The sequence below is a fragment of the Epinephelus fuscoguttatus genome, linkage group LG3, assembly GCF_011397635.1.
Source record: "Epinephelus fuscoguttatus linkage group LG3, E.fuscoguttatus.final_Chr_v1".
In the NCBI taxonomy this organism is placed as follows: domain Eukaryota; kingdom Metazoa; phylum Chordata; class Actinopteri; order Perciformes; family Serranidae; genus Epinephelus; species Epinephelus fuscoguttatus.
The window spans coordinates 41,166,952-41,189,042 of record NC_064754.1 but is presented as its reverse complement, the minus strand read 5'-3'; the positions used below and the strand labels follow the sequence as shown (position 1 = coordinate 41,189,042).

General features: G+C 41.7%; 1 protein-coding gene across 2 annotated transcripts in view; it reads right to left on the bottom strand.

Moving 5' to 3' along the window:
* klhl5 (kelch-like family member 5) overlaps window positions 1-22,091 on the bottom strand; it is a 77,445-nt gene that overhangs the window by 19,738 nt on the left and 35,616 nt on the right. For both annotated transcript variants that reach the window (XM_049572679.1, XM_049572678.1), the window contains 4 exons: window positions 18,804-18,992; window positions 8,447-8,583; window positions 4,190-4,386; window positions 2,733-2,945 (listed from right to left, as the gene is read on the bottom strand). In XM_049572679.1, coding sequence (XP_049428636.1) covers window positions 2,733-2,945; window positions 4,190-4,386; window positions 8,447-8,583; window positions 18,804-18,992 — 736 coding nt within the window. The remainder of the gene's footprint in view (window positions 1-2,732; window positions 2,946-4,189; window positions 4,387-8,446; window positions 8,584-18,803; window positions 18,993-22,091) is intronic.

Genomic DNA, 22,091 nt, shown 5'->3' with positions numbered 1-22,091 from the left:
GGAATCGCATGGTGGCCTAGATAGAAAGCTGACTAATTGGTTGATGAATATTGATCGGTTGCCAGTGTGCGGTTTATACATCGGTTTATTGGGATGTGACAGCTCATGAAGTTGCTGAATGTTAAGATATTTATCAGTTTAGCATGGTGGTGGCGGTTGTGATATACTGTTAAAGGCTGAATCAACCCTCAGCTCTATGTCTGTCTTGCTTTAGCTCTCTCTACTCTAATGCTATTCTACGGCTTCACCCCTCTGCCATCCATCTTCCTGCCTGATTACGTGTTACAGCTACTTGTGATTTCAGCTGACCAGGGCAAAGTCGTATATCTCAGGTGTTCATACTGTGCACCACACAAGTGCAAACCTGGGAGATGTATAGATGCAGGCAGAAGAGATGAAAAGTGGAAGGGGGGCCCACAACGAGGGTTTTATCTCTACACTTTCTTTATATATAGGGAGGGAAATGACTGATAAGGGAGATGAAGAGAACAGATAATTTAGCTGCAGTTAAGAGAGATATCACACTTAATTAAGGGTTTAAAACGTGCGTGCGTGCGCGCGCGCGCGTGTGCGTGTGTGTTTGTGTGTGCATCCAACGCCCTAGGCGGTAACTGAGGTTCTGCCTAGCATATAAACTTCTCAGCATCGCATTACCCGTCAAGATACTCTGCTGTACATGCCGGGAAGATGAGAGAGGAGGAGATACATGCACACACTCAAATGTACACAGACACAACAAACACAGGCACACATGTGACAGAGTAATGGTTGTGATCTACTGTTAATGATTATAGTCCCTCTAATTGCCTAAAGAGGATAGGGATAGAGACAGAGAGACAGACTGTAGCCAGGAGGAGGTAGAGAAGAACAGAGAGGAAGAGAGCACAAGACAAATCTGACCATGAAAAAAGACCAGCACATCATTGGGAGGAAGACTGATGCAGACACTTGCCTCATACTTTGTTGTAACAGATATTAAGACATATCAAGCGTAGCGTTAGTTCTGGCAGGCCACGACGTTAAGCTCTAAATTAGCCGTTAACGACAAGCAAGCAATCCTCAATCAGCTGATGGCTCAGCTGACTGCCCCTTTGCTCCTATTGGAAAATTGCATTCAGAGCGCGCTATTTAAACCTATTTAAGCCTGGCCCCCTTTTGCTGCTTCCTCTGCCGGTAATCGCAACCCACCTCCACCCCAGCTCCTCCTGTCATGCTCTTTTCTCTGCTCTATCTGGGTTTGTTTCACTGCTGCGCTCCCTGCTATAGCCGTTCATGATGGCTCATGAAGGGCAGGAAGGTGTGCTCTTCCTGCCTCAGGCTTTCCACGCAAGCGCGTGGAAGAGCAGGGGGTCCCAGATCCTCCTGCTATGTGGGTCCGAACTTTATTGTATTCAGTTGCTTGCTCTGCTCTGTCTGGGGTTTCTTTGCTGCTGCGCCCCCTGCTCCAGCCGTTCATGATGGCTCATGAAGGGCAGGAAGGTGTGCTCTTCCTGCCTCAGGCTTTCTACGCAAGCGCGTGGAAAAGTAGGGGGTCCCAGAACAGAACCATACCGCCAAATGTAATACAACTTGTGCAAGTAAATAAAGATTATTTTTGACAAAGTGGTCCTGACTGAACAAGAGTTTATACAGAGCTTCTCCAATATGATCATATTAGTGTATGTATATCATATTAGTGTATGTAATAAATCTTTTCTTTGCTACTCAAATTCATCACCCATTTAACGGATTTAAGAGTGAGAGAAAAGAGACTACAGGGATGAGCTGATCATGTACTGACACTGACTGACATAAAACTGTTTGACAAGATTTTACTGTTTTCTTTATTATCAATAAAAGGGAAGTCACACTAAATTGTTTTCAGCCCAGATACTAACTTCGTAAGTGCAGGGTTTTCCACACATTCATTTGCTTGTGGCGGCCTGCCTGGGTATCAGCACTTGCCACCATGTATCTTTTTTCTGTTTTTGCTGACCAGATCATTTGGAGCGCTGTTGAAATATATTTACCGAGCACCACACTCTTGGAGCGCATAGCGTACTCTGGGCACAGATGAAGCAGAGCAAAGTGAAACTTCGGTCATAATTCACACAGAAATGGAACGTTCTACTTTTTAGAATAACAGCGCTCTCATTTTAGTGGTGTTCATTGTTTTTAGATGAAACTGGCTGTGTTCCCATGGAAACTGTGCACTCCGCCATCCAGCTCAAGGTCTAAAATTTTGCTTTCAAGTTCCTCTGCAGCAGCTGCTCCTCTAATCTAATGCATCGATCTGATCAGCTCTGATCAATCCAACCACAAACTGACTGATGGATTAATTCACCACCCCCCGACTCAAACCCAACAAACTGCTGCTGAGAGAGAAAAAGAAAAAAGGTCATTAAGAGTTCTGCCTGCACTGCATTCACAGAACTCCAAAAACCTCCTTATTTGTAGAGAATAATGAACAATACATAGGATAATCACAAAGAGACACACACACACACACACACACACACACACACACACACACACAAAATAAACAGTTTGGCAAAATGGCTAAGTTGCAGCTGGACATTAGGGTGGGATTTGGGTGGTAACTGTCTGTAGGTTAATCAGTACCAGCAAACACCTTTCGCATTGTTTTCACACTGCCACTTAATACATAAATGTATGACAAAAATATCAATTATAGCCTCTTTAAATAAGTCTGTTACAATACATTATGTGACAGAGTTCTCTGCAGCTCTCACCTGTGGCTGCAGCAGCGGCAGTCGGATGTGAGCCAGCAACAAGGGTAGCTGACGCTGTCGTGTGGCAGCGTCGTGACGGACCCAGGTTAGCAAAGAGGTTACCACAGTTTCCTCGTCTGGCACGTTGACATCATCGGACGTGAGCAGCCTCTCCATCTCCTCCACTGGGAGCAACAGGAACTCTTGGCCTCCCACCACCTCTAAAAAGTGCTCCTAGTGGACAGAGAGATGAAATGGTGATAAGAGTAGCAGGAAAGAGTCAGACTAGTCTCACAGGAGTAAGGATGAATGAAAAACGAAATGTAAATGAGAAAAGGAATGAGAGGAGAGAAAAAAAAACAATAGGAAAATATGAGTGGAGAGAGGAAAGGGATCACGGGGTTGGAAGGAGACAAGAAGAGAGGAAAAAAAGGAAGGAAATGAGGGCTTGAGAAAGGTCAGAGGAAGATGAATGAAAAGCTGGAGAAAAAAAGTTGGATGAGAAAAGGTTGGAATGATTTGGCAGTGAAAAATGAAGGGGGTTGCTTTAGAAGTACAGAGCAGGGCTGAAACTAGCAATCATTTTCATTATCTGCTATTTTCTAAGTTAATGAATTATCATTTGGTCTGCATAATGTCACACATTGTGTTATCACAAAACACAATCCTCACAATGAAGAAGCTGGAACTGCAGACTGTCTTTAACAGCTAACTGATTATCAAAATATTAAGTAAATTAATTAATTAAGTAAATGTGACCTGATTCCTACATAAATAAAACATTTAAAATTAACAAAGAAATTAAAACAGTCCAGACTTCTCTCTACACAGTCTACTGTATAGCTCTCTCACACTGCATGTAATAATCCTGTGAGCTGTGTATGTGTGTGAATACAGACGCAGGCAGACAGTCACACCCAGATAAAGACACCTTTACAACATAATTACCACAGATTATAGTTTAACAATAATCCACTTAGAGAGAAAGGAAGAAAGAGAGGAACAGTGTCAGAGACAGAATCATAGAGGGAGGCAGGGTGGGAAAAAGGCATGTTAAGACAGGAGAGAACAAGAAAAGAAAAAGAATAATCAAGTCGATGGAAGAGCTATTTCACAGTCACCATAGCAACCCTGTGCTGAAAACAGCCATTGTGGCGATAATGGTGTGTGGTGCGTTGTGAATAAGGAACCAATTTGTTACCAAAAATAACTGGATGGCTGAAAAATGACTGAAGTCTGACCAGGGAAAACTGTATGGAGGTAGAGAGGGGTAGTTGTGAAACGGAGAGATGAAAGAACCCCATTTATTGCTCTTAATTAATTGTTTAAACCTAAGCATCACCTGTGGTCTACCTGAATCAACATCATCATTTCTAGATGTATATTTTCCAAAGCAGTTCTTTTTTTTTTTCTTTTTCACGGTGGCTCTACAATCTGTGGAGGTATAGAGATGAACTGGCCTTGTCATGCGTACCCACCATGGTGTAGGCGTGAGCGGCCCTCTGCAGGTCATTGCAGCCCTGAGCGTCGGCGTAGGAGCGGATACCCAGACAGTTGGAGGGGTGGAGCTGCTTCATGAGGAATGAACAGCAGGCCTGAACCACTGACGACAACTGCAGCAGGCATGAGGCTGACAGCAGAGACTCAATGGTGTCCTCCCTCAACTCGAGACGGCCTGGAAGACAAAGTGGGGAGATGGTGGAGAAGGAAGACAGTGAGGAGGCAGGACAGGAATCATTACAGCAGGACTTTGAAAGTGTCTAAGATTTATTATTTAAAAGGCTATGAGATCAAGAGTATCACGTTTTGTTTGTTTTTTTTGTTTGTTTTTTTTTACCTCAAAGGGGTTCTGTGCAAAATTTAGAGTATATGAGTTGTCTGGACAAGGTTCTCAACATGGAGGTGGCTAGCAGCTAACAGTGATAACCCCATAAACAGCTCTAAACAAAGGCAACGGTGCTGACAGAGCTAATGATGTTAACCAAGAGGAATTGGAGGATGGGCACTATGCCTCCATGAGGACGCCGTACCAGTATCAGTGGTAACTGTTGTAGGAGAGTGGTGCAGAGTGCTGCCAATGAGCTAGCCAGTGTGACATGCATGCACCGCTGAACTGACTTACCACAACAAACCACAAAGAAGCTTGGACTACAAGTAGCATGAATTCACTCTCTGATCAGGACATCATTACTTTATCTCGACTTGGATTGCCCTTTGAAAGTGGGAGATTTGAATCATCATTTGGAGTCTCCTCAGTCAACTGAGATTGCTTCAACTTGAGAAGTGCTTTTTATTCTTTGCTAGTGAGTGCACAGAGTAGGTGCTCTTGACTTTCATACTACTCTTTGGCACAGGGAGCTGTGGACACGCAGGCAGCGGCACAGAGAGGGGGAGGCTTTTCACTCTAAGGTTTTGAGATCACATTGTCTTCTGTGGTGAATTTACATCTCACCGCAACTTAATACAATGAAGTCTCTGGCTTTTGTTTGATATCTAGTGTCAGCAAAAAATAGCACATTTCCAATCTGTCCTTAGCACCATTAACTTGTTTACTGTATTATGTGAATGCCCCTGTCACAATGAATGTCCTGCTGAGCCCTGTTTAAACTTTAAAACTACTGACAAATATTCGTATTGAGCAGCTAAATCTGATTTGACTGACATAATTCTGAGTCAGGTATAGCTCTTATCTTTACATAGCAATTTTTTTTCTATATCAATGCTCTGTATGTCACAAAGAACACCTTAAAAGGAATGCCTCACCTCCCAAAATCTGTACACCAAATATTCACCCCGTATTATGATGAAATTGTGAATAAATCTATCTCGCATGCCTCCAGTGAACGAAAAATCCAAAAACTGAAAAAAATCTTGATGAATTGAAGTTGTAGAGGTCCGTGTTTAGCAACAGTAAAACCTTTCGCAATATCTGTTCACAAACTCTCACATACTGTAACTCCTGCACTTTAATCCAAGTCTCAATTATCCAGTTGTATTCTCTGTACTTGCCAAACAGACAGCCCTTTCCAACTTTGATGTTTTAAAGGGTTAGTTCAGATTCTGCAAAGTCACACAATAACACAAAGAAACTACTGATGTGAGGCAGTGGTAGACAAGTAGCTCCCTTGTTCTTACCATGTTGGTAAAATTACTGTTTTTGTCAATGGAGTCTGGCTTTGAAGAGAGCATGGAAAAGTTTTGAGAAGTACTGAGCATACGGCCGGATACATGAGACTTGGATTATACGGCACGATTTGTGTGAGTTTGTAAACAGATGTTTTGATATAGTTTTGCTGTTGTTAAATGTGGACCCCTATGACTTCAATTCATCAAGAATTTTCTGTTATTGGATTATTTGTAGACCATGGAGGCATGTGAGAGAAACAAATTTTTCTTTTCAGCGTAACACGGGGTGAGTAGCTCATATACAAATGGTCATTTCGGGGGTGAAGTATTCCTTTAAATCACAGACCAAAATCTACTTAACATTAATTACACCCATCCAAGTTTTGGCACTGTTCACAATTTCTGTTTGAGAGACTAAATGTTCTGGGACATTAATGAGCTGCATGGGGGCTCCACAAGGGACTGTCCTGGCTCCATTCCTGTTCACACTATCCACCTTATTTTTCACGGAAACACGGAGACAAAACAGAACGCAGCCAGCTTCCGTTTTTTTGTGCGACACTTCCGGTCCAGCACTCTTACCACTGTGTAAATGGGAATCGCCTTGTTGTTTACCTTGCTGAGTTTAGCTATATATGTATATATCACATTTTTCACGTCACTGCATCACCGTTTAGACTAATCTGATGTTTGTAAAGTCTATAAACACAATGACTGAACAAACATTAGTATTTTCTCTGTGTGTAATTTATAACATGGTTATCGTAGATTAGCTGGGCTAACCGTCAACTGTTAGCCGTTAGCCCTGTCTGTAATAACTCACTAAACTCACAAAGTGGCCCGTGAAAAAAATATTTTTTCCAGCGGATGTCAACAACATGATTGAGCTAACTGGAGTAGTTTCATGTCGTATCCGACAACGGGAGGCTTTTAACGGATGACGTCCTGATGTTAGCTTTGCTGCTAGTGTTAACGTTAGCTGTCCCTGTCAGCTGCAGCCACTGATGCTTTCTAGACATCGTGATTTCCCAAAACTGAATAAATAACACACATAGCAACACAAAACTGCTTTGCTAGCTCAATCATGTTGTAACGGCTGGATGGTTGATGAGTACATGCTGATTCAGGTGCTATCAGAGCCGATCCGCGCATCACTATGGCTTAATGATCAACTCAGTCAATTAAAACAACCCGTCCTGTGTTCGGAGTGTATGTCGCCGACAGAAAGAAAGAAAGAAAGAAAGAAAAGTGAAAAAAGATAGAAAAGCGGCGTACACCTCACATATTTATTTATCACAGTTGCGCACACGTTTGGCTGGCATGCAGAAGCACCGTCTGTGTGTCTGTGTGTCGAGGGTGCGAGCCGCAGCTTCAGCTGCTCAGGTAGAGAGGCTTAGCCCGGTGTGTTTTTTCGCTGATTCGGTTCTGCAGGTTCTCTGCTGGTACACTGGAGACGGGGATCAAGCAGTTTGTCTCACTCGGGATAGATTGTGCTTTTTTGGTTCATAGTTTATGATTGACGTGCGATTTCTTCGCGTTTAGAGGGAATAAATTTCCATTATAACGGAAACGTGGGCACAGTTATCTATACAAAATACACAGACTAACTAACTAACTGATTGACTAACATAAACAACTGAAAATTGAAAAAAATAGCTTGCACGGTTAGCTCCGGTAAGGGAAAGCATGAGGGAAAGCGGCTGAACGGAAGTCACGCACAAAAAAACGGAAGTTGATCACTATTTACTTCCGTGTTTGAAAATAAGGTGGATACTCGGCGGACTTCAAATACAACTCTGAATCCTGCCACATCCAGAACGACTCGGACGACACTGCTATTGTGGCGTGTATCAGGAATGGGCAGGAATCTGAATGTAGGGACGTGATGAATGCCTTTAGTGACTGGAGTCACAAGAACTGTCTCCTCCTGAACACCTCAAAGACCAAGGAAATGATCATAGATTTCCACAGGTCCAAGCCCCCTCTTCAGCCAGTGAATACCTGTTGGGTGGACATGGAGGTGGTGCCAAGCTATAAGTATCTAGGTGTACACCTGGATAATAAGTTGGACTGGTCCCTAAACACAGACGCTCTCTACAAAAAGGGGCAGAGCTGCCTCTTTTTCTTGAGGAAGCTCAGATCTCTCGACATCTGTAGTAAGTTGCTGCAGATGTTTTATCAGTCTGTGGTGGCAAGTGCGTTGTTTTATGCTGCAGTCTGCTGGGGAGGAAGCATCAGACACAAAGATGCAAGGCGGTTGGACAAACTAGTCAAAAGAGCTGGCTCTGTGATTGGAGTCAGATTGGACACACTGGAGGAGGTGGTGGAGAGATGCACACTGAAGATGTTCGAGGCCATCATGAACAACCCAGATCATCCACTTCACAACACCTTGATGGACCAAAAAAACTGTGGTGGACGGCTCCTCTCTCTTCGATGCAGGACAGAGAGATACATAAGATCCTATATACCAACAGCCATCAGACTTTATAATTCTTTGACATATAATAGATGAGCTGACGGATAATTGAAACATCATGGTATGTTATTTTTGCTTGTCATTATGTTATGATCTATTTCTAATAAAGCCAACCAGTGTGTCTGTATACCTGTGTATGCATACTGCACCAGGACCCACAATGCATCAGGGTCCACTCCTTCCATTTTCACCTCGTCCTGCTTGGCCTCCCTCACATCACTGGTGAACATGGCTGCAAAGTAGTCCGACACGGATGAGAGGACCAGTCTGTGAGGGGAGAGAATGTCAGGCATCGGTCAGAGAGGATGGATGGCTGTAATGGAGAAATGGAGTGCTGTGACCTTGCTGACAGGATGAGTCAACGCTGACAGGGTAAAGATCCAGAACAGAGAGGCTTGGAAATGATGACACAGCAAAGACAACACACAACATTATCACCCTGTAAATATATCACAGCGTAGACACACATGCAGTCACATTAAAAGCATCAGTACGCTGCAACTGAATTGCTTGTTTGATGATTAAATCACATCTAAACCCTCTTACCCTACACCTCTCCAGCATCAGAATTTGGAGGGCTGCATCCAACAGCCACGCCCACTTTATGCAGTGACTGCCCAATTGTGTAGGTGTGAGACAGTAAGCATGAACAAGTAAGTGCAACCCTATGAATGCCTTTGAGGACTGACCATCTGACAATATGCACCATTATCCCCATTTAAACAATTATCACTACTTCCCCCTCTCTATTAGATTTTCCCACCAAAATTAGCACGTGTATGAAGGTTTTCTAAATTCAGGAAAAACTATTCAAGGTAGGCAATAGACTGCTTTGTCATTGCCAGTAGACCAGAGCAGTGTACATGGCTCTGTAGTAGATAAGTATGCCATGCCATGGTGTGTCATGTTCAATGTCACAGCCGGGCAAGAAAACTGGTTCAGAAACAGTAGAAAGCAGGATGGAGGTCAGTGAAAATGTTTTGGTGATTACTTTGTTTTATTTTATATCTTACTTATTCAGTCTCTATTTCAAATTTGGGGCCAAATAAATTTTGATAGAGTATTGAACGCTGCTTGAACGGAGTCAGACAGTATCTTATTTGTATTGTATCGTATTTGCATTGCGCCAGCAAAACGGCTAAAATTTCCGCATCCACCCAGGTGTCGTGTTTTCATCACTACCATTCGGAGTTGAAAAATAATGTATATCTTTTCTCATTACATACAAAAGCCAGATGTTAGTGGGTGTGATAGACTTTTTCCACCACAATTAGTGGGTGTATGCAGATTTTTTTAAATGTGGGGGGGAAAAAAATAGGTGATAGGCTGCTCTCCTGTTGCCAGCAGACCCACAGCTCTGCAGTAGAGGAGTATGCCCTTTTTATATGGTGTTTCACATTCAACGTCACGGATGTGCCAACAAAAAAGGTTAGTAAACAGTAGAACGCAGCATGGGGGCCAGTGAAAATTTTACAGTTGATACTTCTTTTTATATCTGTTACTTACTCAGTTTCTCTTTTAAACTCAGTACTGACTAAATTTTGAACAACGTTTGAGCGCTGCTTAGATGATAACATTTTGTGGCGGCCTGTCATTGCACCACACCATCCAATGGAATAAAATTTGCACATCCAGCTGGGTGTTGTATCTCCATCACTGCCGAACGAAGACAATCGAAAATGAAGCTGATAAATACCCGTAACTACTGCAGAGCCATATGACTTGGAAGTAAATCCTGATTGTAACCTTTCCCATTAAGTAGAGAAAAAACTTGATGTCAGTGGATTTTCTGTACAGTGGAAATGGACTTTAAGTTATTTTTTATTCTTTACAAAATTATTTCTGTCACTATTAATGTGAACAAACTAGTGCAACCTTATAAATACCTTTGGGAAAAGACTGGCTGACAATGTGTGTTGTTATCCCCATTTTTAAAAGATTATCACGTCTTCCCTCACTCTGTGACTGCTGGCTTTTTACCTTGCCTTTAAGGGAAGCCTTTTGGGATAGCTAGAAACACTCTTGCATTCTAACATTGTAGGACACCATGAAATATTAAGTAGCTCTATTTTTACTAATGATGTCATTAGTAAGTCATTAGTAAGTAGATTTGAAAGTGGTCTGCATATCGCCACTTTCATACAAATAGAACAACAGCTGAAAAAATTACAGAGGCTGAATTGACAACTATGTGTATGTTCTTAGTTTATGGCAATGGTGTCAAATTCATAGGCCACATAAAGCCCAAGTTGATGTCAAGGGGGCCAGACCTGTTTAACCAATGCATCATAACCTATAAATTACAAGACCTCTAAATGTTCCCTTTCTTTCAGTGAAAAGAAGTTCAAGTACATTCTAAAAACATTTGTCCATTTATAAAAAGATGATGAGCAGCCTGGTGTCTTAAGAAAGAACAGTACAGTTTGAACAATATGTCCCAGTTTTTCAACATTCAGTCTGTCTGCTGCTTACATTTGCATTTTTCCACACATTTCCACTCCTGTGGAAAGTGGAAGCTATTGAGGAAGCATGGAAAGTTATCCTCTGCCTTACTAGCCATTTACAAATTTAAAGTTTTGGCAGTGCCTTAGCAATAGGGTTCCACCAATATTGTTTTAAGATAGTAGTCTGATACAGATTCTTTTCTACTGAAGCTGCTGATTGACAATATTTTGCACAATGTTCAGTGTCTTTGAATAGGATCCCAATAAGTATTCATTGTTTTGTCAGAGAGCTGTAATCTGGGTTGAAAAGTCTCTTAAGCAGCATTTTAAATAACATAGGCTGCTCACAGTTTAACTTGCTCCTGAAACCTGATACCTCTTAGCCTTTACATGCAGCCTTAAGTGCATCAATACTACGAATGCAAAGTCATCCAGTGGGCCCAATTGGATGCTTTGGCAGGCCAGTTCTGACAAATATGCATTTTCTACTATGATGTACCAACAATCATCTGCAAGAGTGGAAAGTCTGCACTACCAGCAGGGGTGGGGGGCACCTTTATGACAGTAGGCTAAGTGTTGCGACCTGGAGAGTATAGCAAAAGTGTTAAAATTCAAGCCAAAATAAGTAACCACAGCAACCAAGTTGAACCAAGAATAATGTAAGTCTGTGGTTTTTAGAGCATAAACCTGAGGGCTTCACACCATCCTACAGGGGAATACACTGACAGTTTCCACTCATTCATACAAGACTGATCAGAGAATTTAATGTTTTATGTCTCTTACAGGACTGATATTCTGCCTGATAGACACAGATTGAGACCTTCAGACCTCCTTACGTTAATGTGATGTCAATTTAACATGTTGGTCTCACATCTGAATAATCACCTTGGCTGATTTTAAATAAAATTCCTAATGTCAATCTGAAAAAAAAAACCTCTCCATGTCACTTTAAACACAAGCACAAGTCTGACTTTACGTAATGCCGCCACATTAACATAAAGGCTGTTGAACAACAAGGTCTTATATAGATTGTAACTCCATTCTATCTATCTGTATTGTTACAAGAGGACCAACAAGTGCGCTGAAAAACACTGAGTAAATAGATGGTATTTATAAATGCAGTAGACAGAAAAAAATACTGCACGTATAGGCTCCAGACAGGATTAAAATTACTCATTAGTGCATGTAATTTTAAAATCCCTTGATTTCTCCTACAAAAATCAATCCCCTCCGAAATGCAATAGCATCGCATTCTTGTCTCTCTGAAGAGGTGTGATTAGAGGTAGAAGAAAAACTGTGCAAACAACAGCCTGGCATGGGCCTGAGGCATCTCCAGATGTTAGTACACAGCAAGCATATTGGGGATAAAGAGCTCAGATGTTTAAACGCTTGATCATCAAACTGCAGCAGAGCAAGCTTTTCCTCAACACCAGTAAGAGCCTAGTTTTTAATATCTTTACATTTTAATAACTTGTGACATGCAAGCATGTCACATGCATCTAAACTCATTTATTTGTTTAGGATTATTTATCTTTGAAACCAGTGCCACATTAGAAGACCTCTAAATTATGTGAAGCTAAACTGACATGTGGAAAAGATGCCAGAGAAAAAAGAATGCATGCACAGATACCCTAAGGACCTAGAGCTTTTCTCTCATTAAAACGCTTAAAGAATGCATTCACACATCTTCTGGGTTTTATGAAGGTCACAATATGAAGCAAATGATCGTCTTAACATAATGAGATTCAATGATAAATCAAACATTTCACGATGAGAGGCAAAAGAGCAAGAGAAATAAACATGAGGTCATGCTGCCTGAAGGTCATAACTGTACTTATACAGTCTTTATAAACACTGTTTTATTACCTCTGGCAAACAGGTTGTGTATTTGGTTTGTTTGTTTGTTTGTTTGATAGCAGGATTAAAGAAAAACTACTGGCCAATTTTTTTTTAGAAATCTAGAGGAAGATTGTAACATGGACCAAGTAAGAGCCCATTAAATTTTAGAGTGGATCAGAATTACAGGGACAGATACACAAATTATTCTCCACTTTTGTTGACATTGTGAGATAGAGTGATTGGCCGTCCCAGAAGACTGCACTCTCCGAGTGCCCTTCTATGTAACTAGACTTACTGCCCCATGGTTGAATGCCTCTGCGCACGACCTACCTGACCAAATGTTTTGTCTTCTGTCCTTCTGAGGTATGACACTGAATAATGGTCAGAAAAGTGTTTAATGCAGACACGCAGACACACACACACACACATTATATATATATATATATATATATATATATATATATATATACATACATACATATACGCTGACCTTGACCATTGACCTTAAATCACAAAATTCTAATCAGTTGATTCCTCAGTCCAAGTGGACATTTGTGTCAGATTTAAAGAAATTCCCATAAGGTGTTCTTGAGATAACATATTTACGAGAATGAGACAGATAAAAGGTTACACTGACCTTGACCTTTGACCTCAGAAATCCAATCAGTTCATTGTTGAGTCCATGTAAACATTCCTGCCAAATTTGAAGAAATTTGCCCCAAGGTGTTCTTGAGATATTACATTCACAAAAATGAGACAGACAAGGTCACAGTGACCTTGACCTTTGGCCACCAAAAACAAATCAATTCATTGTTGAGTCCAAGTGAATGTTTGTGTCAAATTTGAAAACAAAAAAAAAAAAAAAAATCCCCCACAGTGTTTTTGAGATATCGCGTTCACAAGAATGGGATGGACAGACGGATGGACAACCCGAAAACATAATGCCTCCAGCCACGGCTGTTGCCAACGTGGAGGCAAACAAAGTCTACGGAGAATATGGAGAAAATTAAATGTCACGATACTTCTGAGCAAACACACTGATATCTATATTGCAATGATATTTTAGTGTTGACAACTAGTGCTTTTACAAAATATTTATACAATGAGATTTTTGGATAGGTAATAATCAATAATGTGGATAAAATGACTAAGTGGGTAAAGTTAAATGATACAACAGCTACAACAGTGTGGAAGGTTTGGAAAATTTCAGCACTTTTCTGTAATGCAGCCTTTAAAACCAGGAAAAGACAACATTTACGATAAACAAAATCTGAGACAACCTCTAGTCTCATATCACGATATCCATATATCACTGATGTATCGCTTAGCTCTATTTTACTTACACATGGCTAGTTATTTCGAAGGACTATTATTTTCAGAATTCACAGAATCGTCCATAAAAAAACAATATAAAAGAAGTTACATCCCCAGCCAGATCAAGAACTGACATCCACTATAAAAGACATGCCAGTCCCTGCAGTAGGAGAGGAGATTATTCAATTCATTGCATGTGTCAATCACAGCAGCTGAGCTCATGAACGAGAGAGAAAGAAAGAGACAGGAATGTGCTTAATGCAAGGTCAATGCAAAATTTAGAGGCGAAAGAGTCTGAGAGAGAAGATATGTGGCATAATGGAGAGCAAGCCAGAGAAAGGACAGAAAGGAATTATTATGAGGTCATTTGTAAAAAAGACACTTAATTAATTCCCCACCGCAACAATCCATTACCCTTTTCTGTCACTGTGAAGTTAAACACACACACACACACACACACACACACACACACACACACACACACTCTCTAACATCAAGGTATTAAAAAAGTCCCAGGAAGTACTTGTCATTTAGTATTTTATGAGCAGCATTTTTCCTTCTTTGCTCTTGGAGATTTCTTTGTAAATAAGGCAGTGACTGTCTAATGGATGCAAAATGACTGTGAAATATAAAGTAGTCCTACAGACCACTGCAGGGTTCATTATTTTTAATGTCCTAATCTAAATATGGCTGACGATAAGTAAACTGATCACAAGATTAAGCTCACTTTAGAGCTCTGTTTGACTGCTACGTGAACAGATTTTCATAATGGTTTTGTGCGTGTTTACTATTTTCTGCTTCAACTGTTATGTGTGTTCATGGTGACTTCATGGTCAATGGACATGTGTGTGTGTGTGTGTGTGTGTGTGTGTGTGTGTTATGCACATGTGTATAATCTCATTACTCAGTGTGACACCGGGACCATGACAGATAGCCTGCCCTGAAGCAAAGAGGAGCAGTGTGTCTGTGTGTGTGTGTGTGTGTTTTACAGACTAAAGATGTCAAAATACACTATAGTCAGCAGGAAGTTGCCCTGCCAGTATTCCAGCTGGGTATCTGTTGCTCATCTCTCTCTCTCTGAGACACACACACACACACACACACACACACACACACACACACACACACACACATACACACACACAGACAGTATTTTTGCTCCTTAATTTTTCATGCAGGTCTCTGTCTGACTTGCTGTGAGTGACACAGGCTATATCCAGTACTGGGTTATTTACACAAATGTACCTTGCAGAAGACAGAGGCATGGCAGGCGGTGTGTCAGTCTATAATGGAAAGAGCACAGAGAAGACAAAATGCCAGAGTGAAGAGAGCAGGAAACAGATGAGTTGGACTCAGGAAAGGAGGGCGAGCTGGAAACTCAACACTGTGTCTGTTTGTGTTTGAATGTGGATGTGCTGCTCGCGGCAGGGACACAGTGGTGGAAAAACAGAAAGGGGAAAACAACAGGATTGGTAGGGGAGACCTACTCAACTATTATGACTTTTCGCCACAGATATTCAAAAATAAACATTACGTAGAGTATGTTTTAGCGTTTTAGCAACGCTAATGGTGTGGCGTCACTAGCAGGGCATATTATCCAGTTTTCTGGTATCTGTTAACCAGTGAAATGTCTTAATAACTACTGGATGGATTACAATGCCTGCCACTATGTTAGGCAAGTATTTTTTTATCTGCCACTTTTGAAATAAATGTATGCACTAAATGAGGCAATAACATCATTTCATGTAAAAAATGATGCCATCCAGTGTTTGATATATTTACACAAAAAGCGTTGCATACTTGGTAAATCCCAGTGTTCCAATTTGATTTTGGGGGAGCCCTATGTTTTAGAGGGTGGGGATTGGTAGGGTACTGTACCGTACATAACTGTATGCACAGGCATACATGCAATGCATGCCATTTCAAAACTTCACAACTAATTGCTCCTCTGCTCAGATCACCAACACCCGTCTGAGCAACTTTCATAGGAATGAACTGAGCCCCGCCTCCAACACGGCATCCAGTTCTTGTTATACATCCATGGTGAAGATGGTAAACATTATATTTGCGAAACATCACCATGTCACTGTGAGCACGCTTGCATGCTGGCATCAGCACTTAGCTCAAGGCACCACTGTGCCTCAGTAAAACCTCACAGAGCTGCGAGCATGGCTGTAGACACTTTAATCTTCTTGTTGTACTAAAAACATGCAAGAACCATACTATGCACATAATAGGCCCCAGGTGTGTATCTAATGATCTACAACAATGCTACACAAAGTTTCTTGACTAAAGGTATATTATTAACTCAAATCAGTTGAGGAAGCACTCTTACAGAGGTGTCCACTTGGGGGTATAAAAATAGCTGTGTGAGATAATGTATTTGTATAGGGCACTGCCCCAGAGACAAACGGTATAATCATGCTCTACTTCTTTAAAGTACATATAGAGGTTGAGTTTTGCTCAAAGTGCGCTGCTTGCAACAAACTCCACAAGAGATCTGCGGCTAAACACAGTACAAGTGGCCTATTCAGCATGTACGCTACATTTGTTTGTGTGTACATGTAAGACAAAGAGAGAGAGGGAGAGAAAGAGGGGGTAGGTTTTGTTCCCAGAAAAGCGTTTTTATCCTACACATACAATAAATCAATTGCTAACAAAACACCCACTTTCAAACATCTTACTCCCACCCCCTTGCAAGTATACACACTCAACACACACACAGCTTCAGATGCCGACACACTCTTTTCACATACGCCATTAGGATTCTCATACAGCAGGGTCTTTTGTTTGTCACCATCTGTGCCTGGAGGACTAAATCAAATGAGGCAGAGTAAGAAGGCAGTGAGAGAAAAGAAGGCTTTCTGCTGGTGGAGGGCCGCTCTTCTGTCTCATCCTCGTGCAGATGGACCCTGCTGCTGCACCCGTGGCCACATGCCCAGAGAGCAACAGTGACAGAGCAGCGTAGTGGGGGCTATGAGGTGGGTGACTGGCACGTGTATGTGTGTGTGTGTGTGTGTGTGTGTGTGTGTGTGCCTTTGATGCATGATTCAGAGGCTCAGTGTGGAACAGAGGGACTACACAAATAAAAGGGACTTTTATGAGCGTGACTGTGGTTATGCTGTATGTGTGAAAGATTCTTTCCAAACAGTATCCGGTGTGAGCAGCATGTGTTATTTGTGTGTGTGTGTGTGTGTGTGCGCACGCGCACGTACATGCATGTGTGCGTGCGTGCGTGTGTGTGACATGCACGTGATCAGTGTTGTGATGAATATGTCATCATTTCCATGCAAGAGTTTTGCTTCTGCATGTGTCTGCATAGTGAAAAGTTTGATGTACATTTTGGATTTAGGGCTGCAACAAGAAAGCAATTACTTTTCTGATAAACTGACTGATTTTTTTGTCTATAAAATGTCATCAAACAGACAGAAATGTCCATTATAACATTTCACATTCCAAGGTGATATCTTCAAGTTGCTAATTTTGCCTGAAATGAAGCTCTAGATAGATGTACTGTATATGTGTGTACATTTCAGAGTGTGTTTGCATGCTGTGTTTGTATGTCAACATTTATAGTGTGTATGAGTCATAAAGTGCACAGCCTGTTTTGGGCAGCCAGCAACATAAGAGAAGTGGCAAAAATAAACCCAAAGAAAAAACATATTTACAATACCATATCATAGAAAATGGTGACTCCTAATTATATTTCTGCTTTCGTTTCCCAAAATAATGTAAAAAGCAGTTTTTGACGATTATCATTCTGCCATGATAACATTGGTTTTACACTGACTTTTTACACAGATGAACATTTATGATGTATACTGCTAAAATGTGCAGTTGAACAGTTAAGAATGAATAGCTCCCCAACAGAGTCCTAGCTACTGTGGTTCCATCCTGAGTTCCTGCCTTCAGCCGACACCATTCATCATGGCACTCGCCCATCCATCTATCCACGACCTGGATTTCTCGCCTTATTTCTTCATCTCTCAGCAATCTTCTCCTCATGCCTTCATCCTTGTAACCTCTTCCATTCATCCCTCAGCCATCTTTTCCTCATCATTTCACCCCTCTACCCTCATTCATTCAACCCTCAGCCATCTTCTCCTTGTCCCTTCATCCCTCTAACACCTCATCCATTCATTCCTCAGCCATCTTCTCCCTATACCTTCACCCCTCTACCCTCACTCATTCAATCCATCTTCTCCTCATCCTTTTATTCCTAAGACTTCATCCCGCAATCCTTCATCCCTCTACCTTTAACCATCCATAAATCCCTCACCCTTCATCCCTCATCCACTCATCCCTTGACCCTCATTTTATCATCCCCTCTTCCCTCATTCATTCACCTCTCACCTTTCATCCTCCCATCCTTTCATCCCTCACCCTCTATCTCTTTATCCCTTCATTCTTCCATCCCTCACCCTTCATCCCCTCATCCCCCATTCATTCATCTCTCACCTGTCATCCCCCCATTATTCGACCCCTCACCATCCATCTCCTCATCCCCTCATCCCTTCATACCTTGATTCTCATCCCCTCATCCTTCCCTCCAGACCCTTAATCCATCATACGCAACATAGTATTCTAAATCTGTATCTTTAATGGTGTGGTCTTTCTTAGTGAATTTCATTGTAAATTGAAAACATGAGTGTTGGACTGCTGGTTTGACAAAACATGCAACTTAAAGACATCACATTGGCTCTAAGAAATTGTTTAAATGGGGAGTTTTCACTATTTTCAATTCGTTTTGACCCAAACAATTACACAATGACCAAAAACAAAACCAATCAATAGACAGTAACAAAGCTGCAGCCCTCACGACATACATCTATTTAACGTCACCATCTTCACTGCATGTTTGTGTATATTTTAGTGTCTCTTTGCTCCTACCTGTGCGCAGGTATCCGCCTGTCTCCAGCCACCAGTATGACGTCACACAGCTGTCGGGACCTCAGGTAGCCCTCCATCTTCCGGAAGGTGACGTCAGCGTGAGACAGAGCGGTGAACATACACTCCTCTGGACACGCACACGGCTCCAAGGACACGCATGAGGACAGTGTGGCGCTGCTGTTAGACGTCCTACACAGTGACAGGCATTCACACAAACACACGGACAAACAGGCACAAAGAGAAGGAGACAGGAGCTTTGAGTGCATGTGTAGGTGTTGATTCCCTTTTGTTCAAGACAAAGAGACAGATGTGTGCAGAGAGCTACACCAGCTGCTCTGTGTCATCCATGTGCCATCTTTTTCTTTGTGCCATTCCCTCACACATATTCGCTCTCTCCTTCACTTCTCAACAGGGTTACTGTATGTCGCCAGAAGCAGACAAAAGCTCTTTAATGGTCCAATTACTAGGAGTAAATGGCCAGATAAATTTAGCCCACTTAAAAGAGAAGCTGCCAATTAAATAGCTGTGGGAGCCGAGCCCATAGGATGTGCAGTAATTTACTCTGCTCCCTAATGGCAACCGAGTTTCCTTCTATCTATACCAACAACGAGAAATGAAGCAGGGTTTTGGGCCAGGATGGCTTCAACATTTGTTATTCTCTGGTGGAAGTGTTGCAGCCCAGGGCTGATGTGTCTTATTCTTCCAGTCTGAGCTGATGAGGTGTGAGTGTGTGTGTAGGTGCGTGCCTGTGTGTTCATCAAAGATAAGCACCGAAGTATAGCTACCCTGTGAATTATCAGCCATCATGGCTCCCAAACCAGCATTTAATTTATGAGAGCCAGGGCTGTACTTCCATTTTTAATTTAACAGCAGAAGTGGCAGGACGAGCCCTACAGCACAAAGAGATACGAAATGAACTGATACTCTGAGGATGATATCATTTCAGCTCTACAGTTAAAGAGAAATCACACTCTTTTAAGGGTGTGTGTGTGTGTGTGTGTGTGTGTGTGTGTGTGTGTGTGTGTGTGTGTGTGCTCGTGTATGTGTTGTTGTAAATCTAACTGTACTAAATGGCAATTTTCCACATGAATATTCTTTTAGCAACAAACAGAGAAGAAGCAAGACAGACATTCTGGGAAGGCAATGGATAATTTGGCTTGTAGCTCTAAAGTGTCCTCTCTCTGGTTTTTGTGGTACCGAAAGGGTTTTCTGACCCAGGTTGAATTTGCAGCACCTAAAGGTTGCTCACCATCTTCTCTGGTCCATGTTGTTTATACATGTTTGCCCTTTAGTTACCAAATGTTGTCAGTCTGTTTCTCTAGAACATATCCCTCCTCTGTTAGCTTTGTGTTTTTGGAGTTTTTGGAGTGATCCCTCATCCAACTATAGATTCTTACAGTGACTGAAATCAATATTTTTATATCAATGATAGATCACATGACCATATGAACCCACTGCAGTTCCTCTCAGCTCTGTGGAGCATTTGCGTGTGATGATTTTCCAGCCTGCAACTCCACTGTTTTGGTTCTGCATTAATGCACAAGAAGCTTTCATACACCTACTGTACACTACCAAGAGCAACCTCCAGGGCTGAAAAATGAAGCCAACGTGTACGTGCCAAAAACTGCAGTTTTTTGGAAGGTCACTTGAGGCTGACTCCAAAAGCAAGTCAAACCTCACAGACCCCCCCATTAAAAAATGTCCAACTTTACAGCAAAATTTTGCAGCCTGGTACAAAAATTGATTTTGGTCTTACTAGCTGATTTCTGCTTTCATGACAACTGTACAGGACAGGTGATTTTTATACAGCTCACTCGTTTAAATGTTAAGGCTTAAAGTTATCCATAATTTAGGACATGGCTACTTTAAGTGACAGGTGGGCGCCATCCTTTGATATATCACTAACACGGTAACATAACATTGGCACAACCCCAAATTCACAAAGTATAGACGTAGCTGTTGCTATTTCGTTGTATTGTCAGTTCATGAAATTAATTGTAAGGTTTTGATGTCCTAAAAAAGTCTTGTTCAGCATTTGATTGTACTAAGAGACCTTCTAAATAGTTAGATTTTTTTTTTCTGGTAAGGGACTATTAGTTATTTATTATGGAGGAGGGAGTGGTGCAAAAAGAAGGAGCATGTCAAATATTTTTTTAAGCACTGGGGAGAGTCTTGAGTTTTTTATTTTGGCTTAACTATAAATGCTTGTATTTTGTATTTCTTTTACCGCACATTTTTAAAGGAAAGTCCAAACTCGTGGGCGGGTTTGGAAGACATGTTTTCTTCAAGAATCGCCCAAATTACACCATTCATTACGCCATAGCCAAAAACTATAAAAACAGAAATTATTGTTGGATTTTCTCATTTCTGACAGTCCTTGGATGTATCATGTGACAAACGCTTCCTACAGGAAAAAAAACATAAATAGATCTCAGCTTAAAATAGTTTGCACTGGCTAACCAGCATGGATGACAAGAGTGAAAATGCAAGGCTTTTTTCATCTTCAACTTTTTCAACATCAAAGGTGGAGGGATGGTCAGGCATTTTTTTGCCAGTCACGCAGGGAGGCTCAAGGAAAAATATTTGTAGCTTCAGGGAGGGCAGTCTGAGTGGGTGGAAGTTTGCTGCAAAGATCAGCCTCTCATTGGGCGGAACGAGCCGTCCGTTGAAAGTCCCGCCCTACCACCTCCGGTTGCAGTTTTCAACACGTCCTTTACTAACTTTTGCGGTGTTTGATCTTGCGGGGATGTAGCCATTTTTCTGCCATGGTTCGCGTCCTGTAGGCGATATTTTTGTGGGCGTGTTACACCAAAACCTGTTCCCCCCGGCAATATTTTTGCAAACGCACCGTTGCTGTGACACCGCCAAGAACGATTGTGATTGGTTGAAAGAAATACAAGCAGCTGGGGCGTTTTTTTTCTCCAATCTTAAAGTGAGAGAGCGAGACTACAGGGAGGGTAAAACAAGAACAAACATACAAAAAATAAAAAAATAAAGTCACACCCCAGCCACCCCCCTCCTCTGATAAACAAAGAACGGTTCCTAAATATTTTGTATTAATGGTTTTAAGCCTGTTTTGGTAAGCAAAAATTAGCATTGCATTATCACAGTTAACCACAGCTGTGCATGAACCGTCCTAACCAAGCTTGCAGCTAGCATTAAGGTTATCTCCACGCTCTCATCCAAATCAGCCATCACTACTGGCTCAAAGATTCAAGATGGCAACGGCCAGAATGCTTAACCTGAGGCTTCACAATGGGAGTCCACAAAAAATGGGTGGCCTCACGG